Source organism: Somniosus microcephalus, chromosome 19 (assembly GCF_052327205.1).
Source record: "Somniosus microcephalus isolate GS21.2 chromosome 19, FLI_Smic_1.0, whole genome shotgun sequence".
Taxonomy (NCBI): Eukaryota; Metazoa; Chordata; class Chondrichthyes; order Squaliformes; family Somniosidae; genus Somniosus; species Somniosus microcephalus.
In genome coordinates, this window is record NC_141005.1 from 7,165,951 (window position 1) to 7,187,312 (window position 21,362).

General features: G+C 43.4%; 1 protein-coding gene across 11 annotated transcripts in view; it reads left to right on the plus strand.

The window, feature by feature from the left end:
• sfswap (splicing factor SWAP) overlaps positions 1 to 21,362 on the plus strand; it is a 114,826-nt gene that overhangs the window by 29,038 nt on the left and 64,426 nt on the right. For 10 of the 11 annotated variants that reach the window (XR_015081782.1, XR_015081783.1, XR_015081784.1 and 7 more), the window contains exons 8-10: positions 5,164 to 5,398; positions 13,041 to 13,172; positions 17,128 to 17,221. Coding sequence is in view for 8 of the 11 variants with exons in the window: in XM_086011898.1 (XP_085868024.1) it covers positions 5,164 to 5,398; positions 13,041 to 13,172; positions 17,128 to 17,221 (461 nt within the window). In the remaining 3 variants the exon portion in view is untranslated. The remainder of the gene's footprint in view (positions 1 to 5,163; positions 5,399 to 13,040; positions 13,173 to 17,127; positions 17,222 to 21,362) is intronic. The other variant, XM_086011899.1, reaches the window with a different exon arrangement.

Genomic DNA, 21,362 nt, shown 5'->3' on the forward strand with positions numbered 1-21,362 from the left:
TTGCTCTCACTTGTGGAAAGTGGAAGAGGGAGAGGCACATTTATAAGCATGCCTTTGCTCTGCTGTACATGGATTCCTCATGTTGGTCTTGCATTAGGCTGGGCCTTGAAGTGCTGTGGTGTGGACGGGTGTGGTATTGTCTGATAGCTGGGAGGGTGTACCCACGATCAGGGCTCTTTTGAGTGGGAGATGGGGGAAAACCAGAGCTATTGGAAGGTAAGAACGGGAAGTTTATAGATTGTGTCTGTCTTTTATAATGAATTACTGAATTTTTGTATTCAAATTACTTTGAGGGGTCTGGAGTGCGATGGGCGAGGGACTGCCATTGTGGATGTGTGCCTCTGTTTTTGGTTGCATATGTTTTTTGTGGAAGAGGTCATTCATTGACCATTTCTGTGACTGGACAGACCAGAAATGACAATACAACGAGGTTTTGAGATCTGATTGGTTGAAAGGACAGGTTAAAACATGTTATCAAAATTCATGGGAATGATTGATCTAAGACTTTTAATATAAAAGATTATTTGAAGAGCCCTTAGATCAGTATATAAACAGAATTATTTATAACCTGCATATTAAACCATGTGGAAGCAAGCATGGAGACAGCAGAGCAGAGATTTTCCGTGATAATGTGGTGGAGCAGAGCTTGGGCCTGTGCCCAGTCGGTAAAGGAGGTGTTGAGTCTGAGAGGGGAACTGTTAGGGCCTGATCAAGAGTACATGAAAAACAGCAAGAGTGCGGGGAGAGCGAGGCAGCTGGACAAGGGAGGGAATAATGAGGTTATTCTGTATGTGTTTTCTTTAATGCATGAGATAAGGAGTCAGGTTGGAGCCCTAAAGTGGAGAGGTAAATTGTTGGAATAATAAGGAAGGGGAATGGCTAAGTTTGTTTATATACTTCATTTAAAGCTAGTGGGGTGGGTGAGGAATTGTCATGGAATTTATATTGCAGAATTCGTTTTTGATAGAATGTGATTGAAGATATATTTGAAATCAAGGAGAAAGACTTTGTGTAAGTGATCAATAACTAAAGTAGAAAATAGCCAATTAAATGGGATAAAATCACAAACATATTTGTTAAGCAAAGGGGAAACTTGGAACTGCGGACTTTCCTGATGCATCGTGGATTACCATATTGTCAACCTGTGATAGCGCATCACAACCGAGGTTCAGTTGGTAAAGTATTGGATATCTTGTGTCTTAGATAGTAGGCAGAAATATGGATTCAGTGTCTGCTGTGGCTCAGTTGGTAGCAGCCTCGCTTCTGAGTCAGAAGGTTGTGGGTTCAAGTCCCACTCCGGAGACTTGAACACACAAAGCTAGGCTGACACTCCAGGGCAGTGCTGAGGGAGTGCTGCCCTGGTCAGAGGTGCCGTCTTTCGGATGAAACTTTAAACCGAGGCCCCGTCTGCACTCTTTGTGGACGTAAAAGATCCCGTGGCACTATTGCGAAGAAGAGCAGAATTATCCCTGGTGCCCTGGCCAATATTTATCCCTCAATCAACATCACTAAAACAAACTATCTGGTCCTTCTCACATCGCTCTTGTGGGAGCTTGTTGTGTGCAAATTGGCTGCCGCGTTTCCTACATAACGGTGACTACATGTCAAAAAGTACTTCATTGGCTGTAAAGTACTTTGGGACATCCAGTAGTCGTGAAAGGCGCTATAGAAATGCAAATCTATCTTTCCTTGAGCTTGCTTGATTGCCTTAGGGAGTGGGGAAATTTGTCCCGAAATTGGCCGTATTTATTTTATTGTTTGCTTCCTCTATTACTGCGGACTGGGAAAGGTAGTGTCATCCTTCTCGTATGTAAGTCATATTATAAACACTTGTCTATATTGTGTCGTAGTCGAATTTAATACAATAGGATAAAACCATAGGAATAGAAATTGGACCCTGTTTTGTCCATTTTTCGAGTGTACAATGGGGGCAAAAATGACCAATTTAGCAGCGCAAACTCCCACACGTGATCGGTGCCTGAAATATGTTCAATGCCTAGTTTTTCTGGCTCTAAAACAGCCTCACCAGGAGTCCTTAAAGGGGCGCTGATTAGAAGGTAAGTAAACCTTTTTTCCACACTTGCCTTAATGTGGAGCTAGGAGGAGCAGGAGTGCTGGCCCGCACTCATCCACCCGTTCGCCTCCCAGGACCTACCGGAGGGCCACTGCCGACATCTAAACTGGCCGATCTTACTCTGAGCCCTACTGCCGAGCTGCAGCGGGACATCCGATTGGTGTCCGCAGATTGCTGGCTTCGTGGTTTTGAGGCCTGAGGACCAATTTCCGGCGATCCTCGGGCCGACCTCTCTCTGCTGCCGCTGTAGTCACACCGCCCTTTTTGCGCCTAGTCGGGCGCTAACCAATTTCTGCCTCTAGAAGTTTACAGCATGGAAGGTGGCCATTTGGCCTATTTTGCCTGTGTTGGCTCTTTGCTGGATCAACCCAAAGCTAACCCACTGCTTCCCTCTCTCCCCTTAGAATTGCATCTTCCACTGCTTCAAATATTTATGGTGAGCACAAAATGTTAGAATTAATTTTAAAAGTTTATCTTTACTGTGGGCAGTATTGGACAGATGTTTACTGGTGGGAATAGTGAATTGTCTTTTTTTAAACCTATCCAGATTTATTTCTTAAACTTGTTATTTATTATAAATCTTGGGTTCTACAGCAGATTGAGTATTGAAGGTCACTAGCTGATTCTTGAATATCTTTAAAAAAAAAAGGAAAGGAAATCACCCAGAAGAAAGTTAGTGCTACCAGCATTGAAAGGTTTAATCTGGTAAACATTCCTTAGGAGAAGTGTAGAATTGGGAAGAAAAGGTGTCTTTTAAGTACGATGGCTTTTGAAAACCTGCATTTGTGTATATGTTAAAATTGGGAGTGGAAAAGGCTGTGTTCACGTTTTAAATACACATATTTGTACCTCAGCAAATCTAGTAGGTTTTCCTTCCTCAGCATTGTCCTGCATCTGACCCTTTCCAATGGTGATGCTTTAAATAGGATTGCAGGACTACTCCCTAATACTCCGCTTCAATTATTGTTCCAATTTAAGTATTCTGTGTTTCAGCTTTGCGACTTTAAGGCTATACACATATATTAGTACACAATGGCCTGGAATTTGCGGTCGCAATCATAGAATGGTTACAGCACAGAAGACAGCCATTCGGCCCGTCGAGCCCGTGCCAGCTCTCTGCAAGAGCATGTCAGCTAGTCCCTTTCCCCGTAGCCCTGAAATTTTTTTTCCTTCAAGTACTTATCCAATTCCCTTTTGAAAGCCATGATTGAATCTGCCTCCACCATCCTTTCAGGCAGCGCATTCCAGATCCTAACCACTCGCTGCGTAAAAAAGTTTTTCCTCATGTCACCTTTGGTTCGTTTGCCAATCACCTTAAATTTGTGTCCTCTGGTTCTCGACCCACCAATGGGAACAGTTTCTCTCTATCTACTCTGTCCAGACCCCTCATGATTTTGAACACCTCCATCAAAACTCCTTTCAATCTTCTCTGCTCTAAGGAGAACAACCCCAGCTTCTACAGTCTATCCACGTAACTGATGTCCCTCATCCCTGGAATCATTCTCGTAAATCTTTTCTGCACCCTCTTCAAGGCCTTCACATCCTTCCTAAAGTGCGGTGCCCAGAATTGGACACAGTACTCCAGTTGAGGCCGACCCAGTGTTTTATATGGGTTCCGCTTGTTGATGTCACAGCAGCTCACACTATGGAATTCCCACTATACTACGTTGATTTGAATTACGCGTTGGAAAACCTGAACTTCTCGAAGCAGAGATCGCGAGATCTTTGTGTGAAGTTTACTTTGGGGCCAGCGGCAAACACCTTTGTTTTGCCGCTGACCGTAAATTCCGGGCCAATCTGTGTCTCGGCTTTGTCTCTGACTTAATGGTAGTGGGAAAATAAACTTGCGTCTAATTTCCAGTTATTGATTAAAGGGGGCGGGGTTAATATGATTGGAATTTCTCTTCCTAATTAGTCACATTAAGTAAGTAAAACAAAAATAATAAATATATATTTAATTGTATAACTAATTTTTATACAGAAAAAGTACTTGTCACAGGGGGTGCATGGAATTTTTATAACACGGGAGGGAGGCCTCAGAAGCAGAAAGGTAGAGAACCCCTGGTCTAGCCTATATTTACCCAGAATGTGAGGTAGTGAACTTATTGTCTTGATTGTTTGTTTTCATGTCTTTCAGTTGTTTAGAATGGGTGTGTTGCAAGAATAATGTATTGGCAGGTGAATACTTCCCTGGGTCTTGGCGGAGGGGGTGAGCGTATATACTTCCCTGGGTCTTGGCGGAGGGGGTGAGCGTATATACTTCCCTGGGTCTTGGCGGAGGGTATATACTTCCCTGGGTCTTGGCGGAGGGGGTGAGCGTATATACTTCCCTGGGTCTTGGCGGAGGGGGTGAGCGTATATACTTCCCTGGGTCTTGGCGGAGGGTATATACTTCCCTGGGTCTTGGCGGAGGGGCGGAGCGTATATGCTTGCTGTATTGTCCTGTAAGTTGATTTGGGAGCAGAATGTCCAACCCACCCCCACCTGATTAAGTTAACAAACTTATGCTTTCCAGCAGATTTGATTGTTGCCTCAAAGCAAAAGTGACAGCGGATTCCTGAACAAGTAGATTGTATTACTGCTCTAACGAGAATTCATCCCCCGTCATTTTTTGACACTGCATTCAGTTAGTAAAGCCAAAAAGACTAGTTGAGCGAAGATGCAATCAATCTTGTAGTACTTGGATGGTTAATCAACATTGATTTAATAATGTAATTTACATCAAGTGAATTGTTTCAGAGCTATAGTTAAATCCTGATAAATGCAAAACTAGTTTGTCAAGAAGTGGTCTGCTTAAATTAGGATTATGGTGGATAATTTTTGTATATAAAGTCCAGTTATAATCCGGTTTGCTAACTTTTTTATATGGCCCATTGAGTAATCGGTCTAATTGATCATTTTAGCATTGCAATCTAATAAACATTTGAACAATTTGATACAGCTGTGGTTAAGCGTCTGCTCAGCATTACCAGTAAAAGGCCTGAGCAATGATGAAAAAGGACAGTTTCATTCTAGCTTTTTTGAAAGATTCTGTGAACGTGAGAAAAGTAACTGGATATGATTTTAATTAAACATCTCTTCTATTACAGCAGCAGTGACCACCATGTATTATGGATATTACATGATGCCTGATGGTACGTACTGCCTAACGCCACCCCCACCAGGAATGGAAGTTGCTGGTTATTATAGCACCGTGCCTTCAGAGATGGCAGTACCAACCACGACTGGGGTATCTGCACCTCCACCTCCTGGAACCACACCTCCACCACCCCCAGAAGGTGACGGCAGTAATATCCAGGTCCCCTCTACTACAACCACAGTCAGGTGGGACTTCTTAAGTTCAACGGCTTTCCTTAGTTTTAGCTTCGTGCTTGTATAAATGAGAGATGCTGTCATTTATTTGAGGTCACCTCTGTGGGTTTGGCAGGAATTGAGCATTCTAATCCTCCATACAAACTCGATCCTAATCTCGTTTCCTTGTGTGCGCACTACCGAGCTGGATTGCCGCTTTAACTACAGTGGATGTCTTCACTTCAATTACTAGCAGTGAAATGCTGACTTTCCTCTTCACTAGGCCTATCTGATACACTATTGGTCAACTTTCTTTGATGCAGAGGCAAGATGCATACTATATCTGGATAAACTTAATTTAAAGATATGAAGGATGATGAGATTGTTTATTGGAGGGGAGAATACTAGAGTGGGAATCGGACAGAAGAGCACTTTGGCTAAGAGTGCAATATTATGGGAATATTTTGGGAAAATATTTAGCCATTTTGAAAATGTGAATTTGTGCAAATCAGAGTAAAAGTCTAAAACTGTTTTGTGGTAATGAAACTCTCTTTCTTTATTGCTACTATAGCTTGCTCTCTCCTCCCTTCCCCCCCCCCCCCCTCCCCCAGAAAAATAGTACTAACAGATTCCAGACCATGCCCATGCCTGTCAAGTGGCCCCAAATCCTATCTCTTCCCCAGGTCTCATTTCCAGTGCGTGCTCCCAGCACCTGCTTGCTGCCTACAACCCCATACTCCACCACCAGCTGCTCCCTTCCCAGCTTTTACACTTCACTCACTCGCATTGTATTCCACTACATCCTGGACAGCTTCTCTCTGCCTAAACTCACGACCAACTCCAACATGGTACATGGCAGGTACAATATTGGTGCAGATTTTGAGCTTTAAAAATGGTAACAGTAAATGGGCACATGGCAAAAGGAATATGCGAGAGCCGTACAGGCGGATTGGGAGCGAGTCAAAAGGGAGGCCACAGCAAAAGAGAGATGAACACAAAACGGTGACCAGCGATTGACAAAATGGAAACCACAATGCAAAAGATCTGATCGAGTGGAGAAAAGAGACGAGAAGACAAAGACAGAAGGGGGACTTTTAACCCTTGTGTGGGAAGTCGGCAGGGCGCTCACATGGGAGTCTCCGTGGGAGACGCAGCCTGTATTAACTGCTTGGTCCCAGCGACCGGTTTCCCACCCGAAACAAGCATAAAGAGGCACCTGGCTCACTGCTGGCAAGCAAAGCTCTGGTGGGCACTCTGGTAAGTTGGGTGGGAAGCGGTTCAGCAAGGCCTCATGGGTGAGAATGGGGAAGGAGCCCAAAGCAGCAGAAACTGAGTCGTCTCCTCCTCCTGGCTCCACAAAGGTGAGGTTAAAGCTTACCTTTTAGGGCTTCCACCTCTTCCTCGACTGGTTTTGCCCGCGGTGTTTGTCCCACTCAGTGTGTCGTTAAAATGCCATCAGGGTAAATAAGAACATAAGAAATAGGAGCAGGAGTAGGCCAATCGGCCCCTCGAGCCTGCTCCGCCATTCAATAAGATCATGGCTGATCTGATCCTAACCGCCAATCCACTATCACAGAACCATCTCCTGAATCTAACAGAATTAGACACACGAAATAGGAGCAGGATCAGGCTACATGGCCCCTGGGCCCGCTCCGCTACCCACAGGGCCATGACCGATCCGAACCTAGACTCATGTCCAAATTCCTGCCCGCTCCCCGTAACCCTTAATTCCCTTTACTTCTAGGAAACACTCTATTTCTGTTTTAAATTTATGTAATGATGTAGCTTCTATAGCTTTTTGGGGCAGCATATTCCATGGACCTACCACCCTCTGAGTGAAGTAGTTCCTCCTCATCTCAGTTTTGAAAGAGCAGCCCTTTATTCTAAGACTATGCCCCCTAGTTCTAGTTTCACCCATCATCGGGAACATCCTCCCCGCATCCACCCGATCCAACCCCTTCACAATCTTTTATGTTTCAATAAGATCGCCTCTCATTCTTCTGCACTCCAATGAGTAGAGTCCCAATCTACTCAACCTCTCCTCATATGTCCATCCCCTCATCCCCGGGATTAACCGAGTGAACCTTCTTTGTACTGACTCGAGAGCAAGTATGTCTTTTCTTAAGTATGGACACCAAAACTGTATGCAGTATTCCAGGTGCGGTCTCACCAATACCTTGTACAACTGAAGCAATACCTCCCTATTTTTATATTCTATCCCCCTAGCAATGAAAGCCAACATTCCATTGGCCTTCTTAATCACTTGCTGCACCTGCATACTAACCTTTGGAGTTTCGTGCACCAGGACCCCCAGATCCCTTTGTACTTCAGTACTTTCCAGTTTCTTGCCATTAAGATAATAACTTGCTCTACGATTTTTCCTGCCAAAGTGCATAACCTCACACTTTCCAGTATTGTATTCCATCTGCCAAATCTCTGCCCACTTACTTAGCCTGTCTATGTCCCCTTGCAGGTTTTTAATGTCCTCCTCACTCACTACTTTCCCTCCCATCTTAGTATCATCTGCAAACTTTGATATGTTACACTCGGTCCCCTCCTCCAAATCGTTAATATAGATTGTAAAGAGTTGGGGACCCAGCACTGACCCCTGCGGAACACCACTAGTTACCGATTGCCAGTCTGAGAAGGAACCATTTATCCCAACTCTCTGCCTTCTGTTAGATAGCCAATCCTCTATCCATGCCAGAATATTACCCCCAATCCTGTGATTTTTTTATCTTAAGCAATGATCTTTTGTGTGGCACCTTGTCAAATGCCTTTTGGAAGTCTAAATACACTACGTCCACTGGTTCCCCTTTATCCACCCTATATGTTACTTCCTCAAAGAACTCCAGCAAATTTGTCAAACATGACTTCCCCTTCATAAAACCATGCCGACTTTGTCCTATTAAATTATGATTATCCAAATGTCCTGTTACTGTCTCCTTAATAATGGACTCCAAAATTTTACCTACCACAGATGTTAGGCTAACCGGTCTATAGTTTCCAGCCTTCTGTCTACTGCCCTTTTTAAATAAGGGTGTTACATTAGCAGTTTTCCAGTCTGCCGGGACCTTTGCCGAGTCCAGGGAGTTTTGGAAAATTATTACCAATGCATCCACAATCCCTACCGCCACTTCCCTCAAGACCCTAGGATGTAAGCCATCAGGTCCAGGTGATTTATCCGCCTTGAGTCCCATTATTTTACCGAGTACCACTTCCTTGGTGATTTTGATCGTGTTTAGCTCCTCCCCCCCCCTTTAGCCCCCTGTTTGTCCAGTGTTGGCATATTCTTAGTGTCTTCTACTGTAAAGACTGATAAAATATTCATTCAGTTTTTTTGCCATCTCCATATTTCCCACCATTAATTTCCCGGTCTCATCCTCTAAGGGACCAACATTTACTTTAGCCACCCTTTTTCTTTTTATATAACTATAAAAACTCTTACTATCTTATATTTTTTGCTAATTTACTTTCATAATCTATCTTCCCTTTCTTAATCTTTTTGTTATTTTTTGCTGTCTTTTAAAGTTTCCCCAATCCTCTATCCTCCCACTGGATTTGGCTACCTTATATGTCCTTGGTTTTTAGTCGAATACTATCCTTAATTTCTTTACTTAGCCACGGATGGCGGTCTTTTCTTTTACACCCTTTTCTTCTCAGTGGAATATATTTTTTTGGAAGTTGTAAAATAACTCCTTAAATGTACACCACCGATCATGTATCGTCTTACCCTTTAATCTATTTTCCCAATCCACTCTACTCAATTCCACTCTCATACCTTCATCGTCTCCTTTATTCAAGCTTAGCACGCTTGTTTGAGATCCAACCTTTTCACCCTCTAATTGAATATGGAATTCAACCATGTTATGGTCACTCATTCCAAGGGGATCCTTTACTAGGACATTTTTAATTAATCCTGTCTCGTTACACAGGACCAGATAGATCTAAGGTTGCTTGCCCCCTGGTTGGTTCAGTTACATACTGCTCAAGAAACCCATCCCTAATACACTCAATGAACTCATCCTCAAGGCAGCCCTGCCCGATTTGATTTGTCCAATTAATATGATAGTTAAAATCCCCCATAATTATAGATGTTCCCTTATTACAAGCCTCAACTATTTCCTGATTGATACTCCGTCCAACAGAGTTGCCACTGTTTGGAGGCCTATAGACTACACCCACTAGTGTTTTTTTCGCCTTATTATTCCTTATCTCCACCCAAACTGTTTCATTATCCTGATCTTTTGACCCAATATCATTTCTCTGTATTAGTGATTCCTTCCTTTATTAACATAGCCACCCCACCTCCCCTTCCTTCCTGCCTGTCCTTCCTGATCGTTAAATAACCTGGTATGTTTAATTCCCAGGCATTGTCACCCTGCAGCCATGTTTCTGTAATGGCCACAAGATCATACCCATATGTAGTTATTTGTGCCATTAACTCGTCTATTTTGTTACGAATGCTACGTGCATTCAGATAGAGAACTTTCAAATATGTTTTGTGACACTTAGTTCCTGCTTTTGCCCTTTTTATTACTTTACCTTTTACTCCATACCTTCTGCCCCTTCCTGACACGCTCTGGTTTTTAATTTCCCCACTGCTACCTAAGTCTATGACCTTCTCTGTTGTCATTTTTATTATTTGCTCTCTAGGAACCTCCCCCCCCACTAGTTAGTTTAAAGCCCTCTCTACAGCCCTAGTTATATGATCCGCCAGGACTCTAGTCCCAGCACTGGCCAAGTGAAGCCCGTCCCAACGGAACAGCTCCCTCCTGCCCCAGTACTGCTGCCAGTGTCCCAGGAAGCAAAACCCATTTCTCCCACACCAGTCTTTGAGCCACGCATTTAACTCTCTAATTTTATTTGTCCTAGCCAAATTCGCTCGTGGCTCAGGTAATAATCCAGAGATTATTACCCTTGTGGTTCTGCTTTTTAATTTGGCCCCTAGCTGCTCAAACTCCCTCAGCAGAACCTCCTTCCTTGTCCTATCTATGTCGTTGGTACCAACATGGACCACGACAACTGGATCCTCCCCCTCCCACTCCAAGTTTCTCTCCAGTCCAGAGGAGATGTCCTTAACCCTGGCACCGGGCAGGCAACACAGCCTTCGGGACTCTTGCTCTCGGCTGCAAAGAACTCTATCTATCCCCCTAACGATACTATCCCCTACCACTACAACATTCCTTTTAACTCCCTCCACTTGAATGGCCCCCCGCTCCACGGTGCTGTGGCCAGGTTGCTCATCCTCCCCGCAGTCCCTGTTCCCATCCTCACAGGGAGTAAGAGCCTCGAACCTGTTGGACAAGTGCAAGGGCTGCGGCTCCTCCAACACTACCTCCTGGATCCCCGTACCTGCCTCACTTCTAGTCACACCATCCTGACCCTGGCCACGGACTACATCTGAATTAATTAATCTTAATTGGTGTGAATACCTCGTGATACACAGAGTCCAGGTAACTCTCCCCCTCCCTGATGTGTCTCAGTGTTTGAAGCTCGGACTCCAGCTCTTCAGCACGGAGCCGGAATTCCTCGAGCAGCCAACACTTACTGCAAATGTGATCACCGTGAGCAACAATGGTGTCCACCAGCTCCCACATATTGCAGCAGCAACACATCACCTGATCTCCCATTCTATGTAATTAATTAAATTTATTAATATTATTCTTAAATACCCTCTGCCCCGATTCTAGATGGTGAATATCACACCTTAGAAACTATAAACCAAAGAGATTTAAGCTTAAAAAGGGAGAAATACTTACCAACCAATCACTTACCCGCTTTCTGGTGACGTCACACTTGGATTACTTTTTACCTCTCTCCTTCCCTCCGAGTTCCCAGACTGGAGACTGGTAGGCCTTACCTGGTCTCTGGGGCCTTTTATAGCCCCGCTCTGCCGCTCGAGATTCCCGCCGACGCTGTGAGGCCTTACCTGGTCTCTGGGGCCTTTTATAGCCCCGCTCTGCCGCTCGAGATTCCCGCCGACGCTGTGAGGCCTTACGTGGTCTCTGGGGCCTTTTATAGCCCCGCTCTGCCGCTCGAGATTTCCGCCGCCGGTCCTCTTAAGTCCTATATTAATGAGGGCGCCCGAGTCGGGCACCTCCGCTGCTGGCAAAAGCAGCAGGGGGGACGGGAATGGAGCGACAAATATAGAGCCGCTCGATTTTTATCACTCATTCTGCTGGATGGAGGGATTTAAAGTTCCCGCAGGGTGACACAGGATCAAGAGTAGGAAAGAAGAAGGAAGATAGTTGGAAGGAGAGAGACCGTGTTACTGATTTTGTTTAGGAGTGTTGCACAAGAGATTAGCTGTTGCATAGTAACACCCCAGTTATCAAACAATGTGCCCTTTGACTTGCTTTGAGCAATTTGGCACATTGGATCCAAAATTGGCTTAGTGACAGGAGGCAGAGGGTGATGGTTGAAGGTTGTTTTTGTGACTGGAAGCCTGTGTCCAGTGGTGTACCGCAGGGATCGGTGCTGGGTCCTATGCTGTTTGTAGTGTACATTAATGATTTAGATATGAATGTAGGAGGTATGATCAGTAAGTTCGCGGATGACACTAAAATTGGTGGGGTGGTAAATAGCGAGGAGGGAAGCCTCCAGCTACAGGACGATATAGACGGATTGGTCAGATGGGCAGAACAGTGGCAAATGGAATTTAACCCTGAAAAGTGTGAGGTGATGCATTTTGGGAGGACTAACAAGGCAAGGGAATACACAATGAATGGTAGGACCCTAGGAAGGACAGAGGATCAGAGGGACCTTGGTGTGCATGTACATAGATCCCTGAAGGCAGCAGGACAGGTAGATAAGGTGGTTAAGAAGGCATATGGGATACTTGCCTTCATTAGCCGAGGCATAGAATATAAGAGCAGGGAGGTTATGATGGACCTGTACAAAACGCTAGTTAGGCCACAGCTGTAATACTGTGAGCAGTTCTGGTTGCCACACTAGGAGGGATGTGATTACATTGGAGAGGGTGCAGAGGAGATTCACCAGGATGTTACCTGGGCTGGAGCGCTTCAGCTATGAAGAGAGACTGGACAGGCTGGGGTTGTTTTCCTTAGAGCAGAGAAGGCTGAGGGGGGACCTGATTGAGGTGTACAAAATTATGAGGGGCGTAGATAGAAAGGAACTTTTCCCCTTAGTAGAGGGGTCAATACCAGGGGGCATAGTTTCAAGGTAAGAGGCAGGAGACTTGAGGAAAAACTTTTTCACCCAGAGGGTGGTTGGAATCTGGAACTCACTGCCTGAAAGGGTGGTAGAGGCAGGAACCCTCACAACATTCAAGAAGCATTTAGATGAGCACTTGAAATGCCATAGCATACAAGGCTACGGACCAAGTGCTGGAAAATGGGATTAGAATAGACAGGGCTTGATGGCCAGCACGGACATGATGGGCTGAAGGGCCTCTTTCTGTGCTGTATAACTCTATGACTCTATAAGGAACATCAGCCAGTTACAAGCATTAATAATATGTCACCATTGGGCATTGTCTTTTGAAAACTGTCCTTTATCGATTCGAGCAAGATAATTTGTTTGGTGTCTATGGCATTTGAGGGTGCCAGTCATGATATTTTATTTATTGTGAGAAAGATTGCAACGTGCTATTATTGTGTCGCTATATTTGTACTGGTTTACTAGTATAACTTGTCTTCATTGTATCTTTTAGTGCCCCTACTGTAGTTCCTGTCATTATTCCTCCTCCCCCTGATATCCAACCAGTCATTGACAAGCTGGCTGAGTATGTGGCCAGAAATGGAACCAAGTTTGAAACTAGCGTAAGAGACAAGAATGACACGCGGTAAGAAATCATTTTGAAATAATTTTTAACATTGTTGCGTTAAATATGACCTTATAAAGGAATGACCGATGGAGTTTAATGTGGAGGGGTGTATTTGATTGATTAGATAATGGTTCCGGAAACACTGACTTTATGTACTGGATAGATTTTCGTTGATGAGTGGAAAAAGAGAAAAATTGGTGTGTGCTTGTTGAAAGTTCACTGAAAATATTCACTGTTAATGAGGCCAATCGGGTCTTGGGATGCAACTCGGGGAATTTCATTACAAGGCAGAATAGATTACAGCGCCAGAGACCCGGGTTCGAATCCGGCCTCGGGTGACTGTCTGTGTGGAGTTTGCACATTCTCCCCGTGTTTGCGTGGGTTTTCTCCGGGTGCTCCGGTTTCCTCCCACAGTCCAAAGATGTGCGGGTTAGGTTGATTGGCTATGATAAATTGACCCTTAGTGTTAGGGGGATTAAATACGTGGGGTTACGGGGATAGGGTGGGATATGTGTTGGTGTAGGGGTTACGGGGATCGGGTGGGATATGTGTCGGTGCAGGCTCGATGGGCCGAAATGGCCTCTGCACTGTGGGGTTTCTGTGATTCTCGAGGCTACAATTTGAGTACTGTGTCACCTTTATCGTCAAAAAGATGTGGATGTAATGGAGAGGATAAAGAGAAGAATGATTAGGGTGATCCTGTGACTTGCACTTCTGAATTGCAAGGAGAGACTGCTGGAACACAATTTTTTCACTCGAAGAAAGCAGATTAAGAGGCAATTGATTTGGATTGTTTAAAATGATGAAATGGATAGGTGCTATCAGTTTAAGTAGGTTTTTAAACTTGGATGTGAACATGAAATTAGTCAACATAGATTCAGATCAAGATAGTCACGTGAGGCTGGAGATTCATAGAAATTATCTCTCTCTGTTTGACATGGAATGGATTTGCCATCAGAATTGGTGCATATTCACTGAGCTTTCAGGATGGTTATGTGGCAAGAAATGGAATTGAAGGCGATGAGGATAAATTGATGCCCAGATGACTAAACAGTTTATGGAACACGTTACAATATGTTCAATTCAGGGCAAGAATATCTGGATGAGGTATATTATCTCTTTGGGAGTTTTACCTGATCTTGATTCCTCAGGCGTGTTTTGGATTGGGCTTGATAGAGGCCACAATAGTATATATAGCGATATGTTCGATACATAGGCCAAATTGCCTATTCCTCTATCATGGCTACTTACGTTCTGAACCTAATTTGAATGTAGTGAGTCAGCCACGAGGTCCCAGGCACTGGCAGAAGTTGAAGCGCTGTAATTGGGATAGGGAGAGGGGAAATGAGCTCTAGTTTCCCCTTTCTAATTGCTTGCTAGTGACTGCTGCTGGAAGTGTCCGTTTGTGGTTACCTGCTTAGGACAGAATTAGGCAAACTTGTCAAGATCACCATGTGAAAAGTAACCACTTGGGCAGAGTATTGAAGGGTACAGGTACCTATGACACCGTGTGCCTGCTCAAGTCAGCAGTGTGCCCTTGGGAGAGGAACGGTGGGAAAGTTGGCAACATGGTGACAATATGATTGTGGTTGCAGGGCCTGTTGAAATTTCTAACACTCGGTCAATATGCAAAGCTGGTTGGCTGCATTTGTAATGCGTTAGATGCTTGTTAATGTTTTTCAAACATATATAACTGAAAGGGATTTCTATGAATACTTTTTAAATATTTGTATTCTAAATTTAAATTAAAGAAACAATGTTCACTTCACACAAACACAACAGCCTCAGTACATGTCGGCTGCCTTAATATTTTCAATTAGATGTACAGTGATTTCGACTCCCTGCAGTTCACTAATTTGAAGATAAGTTTAAAGTAGTCCCAGAAGATTACAGTAATACTGTAGGAAGCTATTTTGTCATAGACTGACAAACGTGCAGTTATATTAATAATGAAAACTAATGTATTCATAGATTTATTACAGCACAAGTCCCACATCGTACTCCTTGGGCAGGTATTTTGGAAGGAGAGGTGTGACAAAATAAGAAGCATGGAATAAAAAAGGGTCACTCGGACCATGTCTACTAAAAGACTTCTAATCTTCAGTTTCATTTGAGGTCTTGACTTTAAACTCCAGGCACAGAATTAGGACGTGCGTTCAAAGGCAGATATCCTGCTAAGATCGGCATCATCAATTAAAGTTTTGAAGACACGGTACCCTTCGATCTTCTCTCCTCGTAGCTTAAAGTCCTAAGTTCTCACTAAACAATATCCTGCATCAGTGCCCTTATTGAAAGAATGAGGTTAAAGTAATTTGATTTTTTTTTGTCAGACGCCCTGACTAAAAGAAGGAAAATAGTAATTGAATTTTGTATTTTCTTCAATTAAATTAAATTTAAAATTAGGATATTTCTTGTGAGCTAAAATGATAGTACAGTAAAACTAAAATTTGAGATTGTTCAGATTAAAATTATTTCTAGGGTTAATACGTTGGACCTTATTCAAAGCTCTCTGTGATTTTTAACAGGTGTGATTTGAGCAGTTATCGAACTCTTGCAGCACACCGTTACCACATTAAATTTTTTAGTTCATTTGAATTTGAATTTTTGTTTAATCCAATTTGATTTGACTAGACAATCCTCACTGTTTGTTTCAGTTGGTATTGAAATTAATTAAGTTGTCATCCACATATGTTTACAGAGAAGGGTACATGGCATGCATTGCTCTTTATTGTACCGTGCAGTTATGAAAGCATAAAATAAGATTATTGGATGACATTTCTGAAATATGACTTGACTAGTCATTTGAATCACTTATGAAGGCAGCATATCATATTCTGGTTAATATAGTGCATCTGAAACTCACAGCAGATTACATGAAGAAGGAGAACTATGGAATTAACTAGAGTTTTCTTTCTCCTCTCTTTCCTACCCACCCAATCCCTGCCCATCCCAAATGGAATTGTATATCGTCAGATGTGATTTAGCTATCAAGTTTAATGACGTTTGAGGATAAACGAACACTAATTGTTTGATTCTAATTTACTATTTGCTCGTCTAAAAGACTTTGGTGTCTTGTTAGAGATATAAATATGAATTTTATGTTCTATTCTATTACGGAGATGATAGGAATGTTACACGGTACAGTAGTGTAGCGGTTACGTTACTGGGCTAGTAACCAGCGGCTTGGATTAATAATCTTGGGAATGTGAGTTCAAGAGCCCCACGATGGTTGTTTGCGAATTTGAATTCAGTTTTTTATTTAAATCATCATTGGATTGGATGTTGGATTGTCGTAAAAATCCAACTGCTTCACTAATGTCCTTTAGGAAAGGTAAGCTGCTGTTCTTACCCAGTCTCCCTCTATGGTAATCCAGTCCCACACCAACGTGGTTGACTTTTAACTGCCCAATTTTATTAGGGATGGGCAGTAAATGCCAGCCTTGCCAGCAACACTCGCATGCTGCAAATGAATTGTTTAAAACTACAGCTACCTTTCAAATAAATTTAGTACCCACTGCCAAATGTTTGAAACAAATGCAGACTGAACTGAGTGTGCTTTTCTAATGGTGTTTGTGTCTCAATCAAACCCATTCAAATTTGATTGGGTTTGACTTTTTAAAAATTGCCTGGATTAAAAGTTTGTTTGCTTTTTTTCAATACAAATAATGTCATGTGAAGACAACTTGAGCAATTCCGTGCACTCTTAATGTCTTACTAAGATTGTGGATTCTACACTGTTGCAGACATTTGGCATCTTTTGCCCTATTCATTTGGTAACCGTTTCATGAGTGATCAAATGTATATAATCATCAACAAACTGCAAAAGTACATCACTTCTTGCAATCTGATTTGATATCGTTTTTAACAGTCGATAATGTGCTTATTTTTGTGTTTAAATGTGGCTTGGAATCTGTTATTCTATGGCGAGCAATGGAAAAATGTTTTGAATTTAAGACTGTGACCTATCTTCCAGGTTTGAGTTTCTACAGCCCTGGCATCAGTACAATGCATATTATGAGTTCAAGAAGCAGTACTTCTCTCAAAAAGAAGGTTGCAGTATTCCACAGGTATGGGGCAGTGGGTAAAGCATTTATATGCTTTGTGAAACTGAAATTAAACTTTCGGTGTCTTTCAAATAAGCTTAATGTTGGGATTAAATTGAACTTTAACAGAAGAGAAACTTGGAGTACAGACTTCGATCCAATTTTGATATTTCTCTGTCTTTGAAAGTTGGACAAATGCACCATATTCACTGTGTCCAGGTATCAGATAGTGACTAATTGGTTTTAGGCAGTGTGAATTCACACACAAAATCCTAGATTAAACAAATTTGGCATTTCCAAACGGCATTTAGCATTTCTAACTGGTATGACGAGCAATATTCCCGTTAAGCTGCGTGGCCACGCAGCGGTCTGGAGGTCCCGCGCAGGCCGCTCACCAGCTTCACAATGGGAATAACCGCGCACGCACCAAGATTTGAATGGGCCGTGCAGCCAGTTAAAGAGCCTGTGCCGAAAAAAATAAATGACGGAACAGTAGTATGGTGGCAGACACTTGAACATTAAAGATGTGAAACCATCTCCAAAGAAGCAATATTATACTACTTAAAGTAAAGAATACAGATCGGTTGCTTGTGGGAAAATGACTCCAAATCAATTTTGAAAGATGCACAGGCAGATTTTCAGTGTGCTGCCCGGGGGTAAAGTGGCGCAGTGACTTAGCCGCTCCTTACAGAAACTGCCCGATTTAGTGGAAATGAAAATATGGCGCTTTTCCTGGATTCTTTTTGGGTGGGGGTTGGGATTTTCTGTTATGCTGCATTCTGCGTGAATAGAAGTTTCCTTCAATCTTTGCTCAGTTTAGGTAGTAAAACAATAAAAAAAAACACGTAATTAAGGAAGCTTAAGCAGTCAGTGGAAATCCGATGTAGTAGAAGAAATGGATATCCATTCTTGTTTAGATATGAATAGTGACCTGAATATTTCTGAAGATTGTAATGAGTTTGGCCAGGATTTTGCTCACCTCGGCGGGTCCAGGGGAGGCGCTGTCGGTGGGTTGCGGCCCGCTGCCGGCTCCATCCCGCTGTCTAAAATGAATTTACGTTGATAGGGCTTGCTAAGCCCGCCCAGCGTGTTTCCCGGCCCAATTAGAGGATGCGGGTCTGGTGACGTCATTCATGACGCGTCATCAGCCGGAGTCCCTAAAGGGACCGTGGCCAACTTTCTTTTGACATTTGTGCTGTCAGTTTTACAGCATTGGGGTGCTGCAAACACTGACAAGCACTGCACAGAGGTGCAGGGCTGCACCCAGGCTCTCCCATATGCTTATGGAGGGAGTTGGCATGCAGGGAGATTGTCTTCCCTTCAGATGGACGGAAGACACTGCCCCAGCAGACCAAAACAGCCTGGTTGCACATTGCAGAGGAGGTCATGAGCAGGGATGTGGTCAGGAGGACCTGGGCGGAGTGCCACAAACGTTTCAATGATCTCATTAGGTCATGAAACATTAGTACAATGCCACACTCAACCTCATCCTGCTGTGCCTCTCATCACATCCCCATCACTCTGCCGTCTCTACCCTACTCCTGCACACCCTTACTCACGCCAACTTACCTTGCACCTCCACCCATCCCTCTCTATTGACATTATCACATCCCCATCTCAATAGCCACCCCTTACACTCACCCTCATCCTAGTGTAATCATACTAACTAACAACACGCAAGGGTAGCCACTTGGGTATTTTATCCAATGTTTATGTAAAGTTTCTATTACTGTGCTGTCAAACATTGAAATCTTTATTTTCAACACTTTACGGTCTTGAACAGATTTGTCTGCACCTTTTGGAAGTGGCTTAGTGAGTTGCAGTGAACGGTGAGACATAACGGTACCCCCTGCAATGGTGGTGAGTGTGAAAGGAATGGCTTGGTCATTGTAGGGATGCTTTATGGTGTTGGGGTGGTGCCAACCTGGTGCATCATGTGGCAGCCAGGGTGTACAGCGTCAAGTGAAGTAAATCTGGCCATGGTGAAGCCATCCCTGGTGTCCCGGGCAGCAATGTGCTCGGGTGTTGATGCCCTCTGAAGCATCCGGTGATTGCGGAGAAGGTTGGTGGTGTTGGTGCTGCTGGTGTTTGGGCTCATTCTGAGGACCAAGGTGAGACAGTATAAACAGCACCCATGCTGATGGAATAGATGGCAGGTGAAGTAGAGATGACCGAAGTAATCTGTCAGTGGTGAGAGAGGTAATGAGGTGAGACTGGATGGAGACTTGCAGCATGCTGAATCTGTTGTGGAAATGCAGTGAGGAACAGCTTGTGGCTGAGGAAAGTGATCTCTGTCAAGTGGGAGCTTTTACTGTACATTTGAAGCTATCAGGGAATCAGCTGGAGCAATGGCCACTGAACTCCCACCTCGGGTCGACAGACGTGGTCACCGAACAGCGTGCATCCCGTGGCCATGAAGTTAAAGTTAAAAAGTAAGCCTGTTACAGGTCTGGTAAGTCCATTGTAATTAGTTTAGTTGGGTTGCCCGCCGCTGCCTGTTTGGTCTGCTCAGCGCTGACGGACCTGACATTGAGAAAGGCGTGTTGTGGCAGGTTGACAGCAAGTTCCCATTGTCAAAACATTTTTTCCCCACCCGACCCGCCACCGATCCCGCCTGCTACCACCCCGGAAATTGTTCATTAGGTTCAGCAGCGTGGGTGATTAGACTTGCTGTCTGTTATATTTTTTTCATTTTCACTTAAGATTCTTGTTTTCTGTAATATATAATAGCCCCCTAAATCAGTTATAGAATATAAATAATTGGAATGGGGGAAGTCTTTCATTTCAAAGTTATGAGACTGGTTTGTTCGTTAAGATATGGGTGCAGGCAATAGTGTGGGTACTGGGCTTACTGCCATACCAAGAATTGCCATTGCAAATGGATTACTAAGATTGTTTTGTTTGACAGGGTATAGGAACAGTGGGGGGAAAAAAAGTAATTGCTGAGAAGACTGCCCCTATTTTTAGGTTCATCGGTCATGAAACCTAATTGACAGAATTGTAAAATGTATCATGTTTGTCGGGAGCGGTTTTGTGTCTCACAGATCAGCATGTTTTCTCAGGTTGGAAATTACACTGATACTGGTATTTACAACCATGAAATGATTCCACATTTATGGCAATTGTAATTTTTTTTGTAGACCCATTATTAGATGGATATAAATCCTTTTGGATTGAAAGTGTAGACATCTGCCATAAGTTTGTTATAATTTGTGAAGCATAATGGAAATGTCAGATTGTGGTGAGCTTCTGATTTTCTTAACTATCTGTGGGTGGTGAGAAAATTAGTTTTATTTGCTGTACAGTAAACATAGAATATGTTGCATAAGAAGTTGACTGCAATGTGCTGATGCCTTGCGTGCGAGAGACCACACAAACTCATTAGCAAGAGTTATAATGAGCTATGCAAATCTGTTTCATGGAACTTCAATTTTAGTGGCAAAGCTTTGGTCCAGTCTGCCTACCCCACCCCTATCTGCAGAATATGAAATAATCCATTGTGTACACTGTTAAACTGAATAATAACACTGGAAAAACACAATGGCCCAGAAATTCGGGTCGGGGGCTTCCCGCGGGTGCAAGCCTCTGACCTGCACTCACCTAGCGCGCCGGCCGTTGAGCTGTGGGCCCGCGTGGGATTCCGATCCTGGGCCTACTCCAACTGCCGGCGCGCAGTGCTTGCGTATCCCAGGGGCGCAGTTAGTTCGAAGCGTCCCCTGGGCTCACGTGGGCCACGGAGAGCCAATGGTAGCAGGGAATGCTTCATTCATAAGTTTGACAGGAGCTGTCAAACCTATAAATACTATAAGCCCCAAAACATCACTAAATCTTCAAATAAATAAATAAAAAATCACTTTTAAAATAAACTATAAATTACATGAAATAACTATTTTAAACAATAATTAATTTAAATTTTTGAAAAAATTAATTACATTTTCTAACCCGGCTAAAAATAAACTTGCCTTTCTTTAAAGTATTTAAAAATAATAAACCTGTGGAAAAAATGTTTTAATTTTAATTAATTTACCACTTACCTTGTAAAAAGCAGGCCTTGCGAATGCTTTTTACATGTACTTCTGGAGACTTACCCTCCCGGGAAAACCTACAAAAAAAACGTAAGTTCGATGTGCACGCGCAGCCTCTCCCGCGCACGCGTTCAACCTCT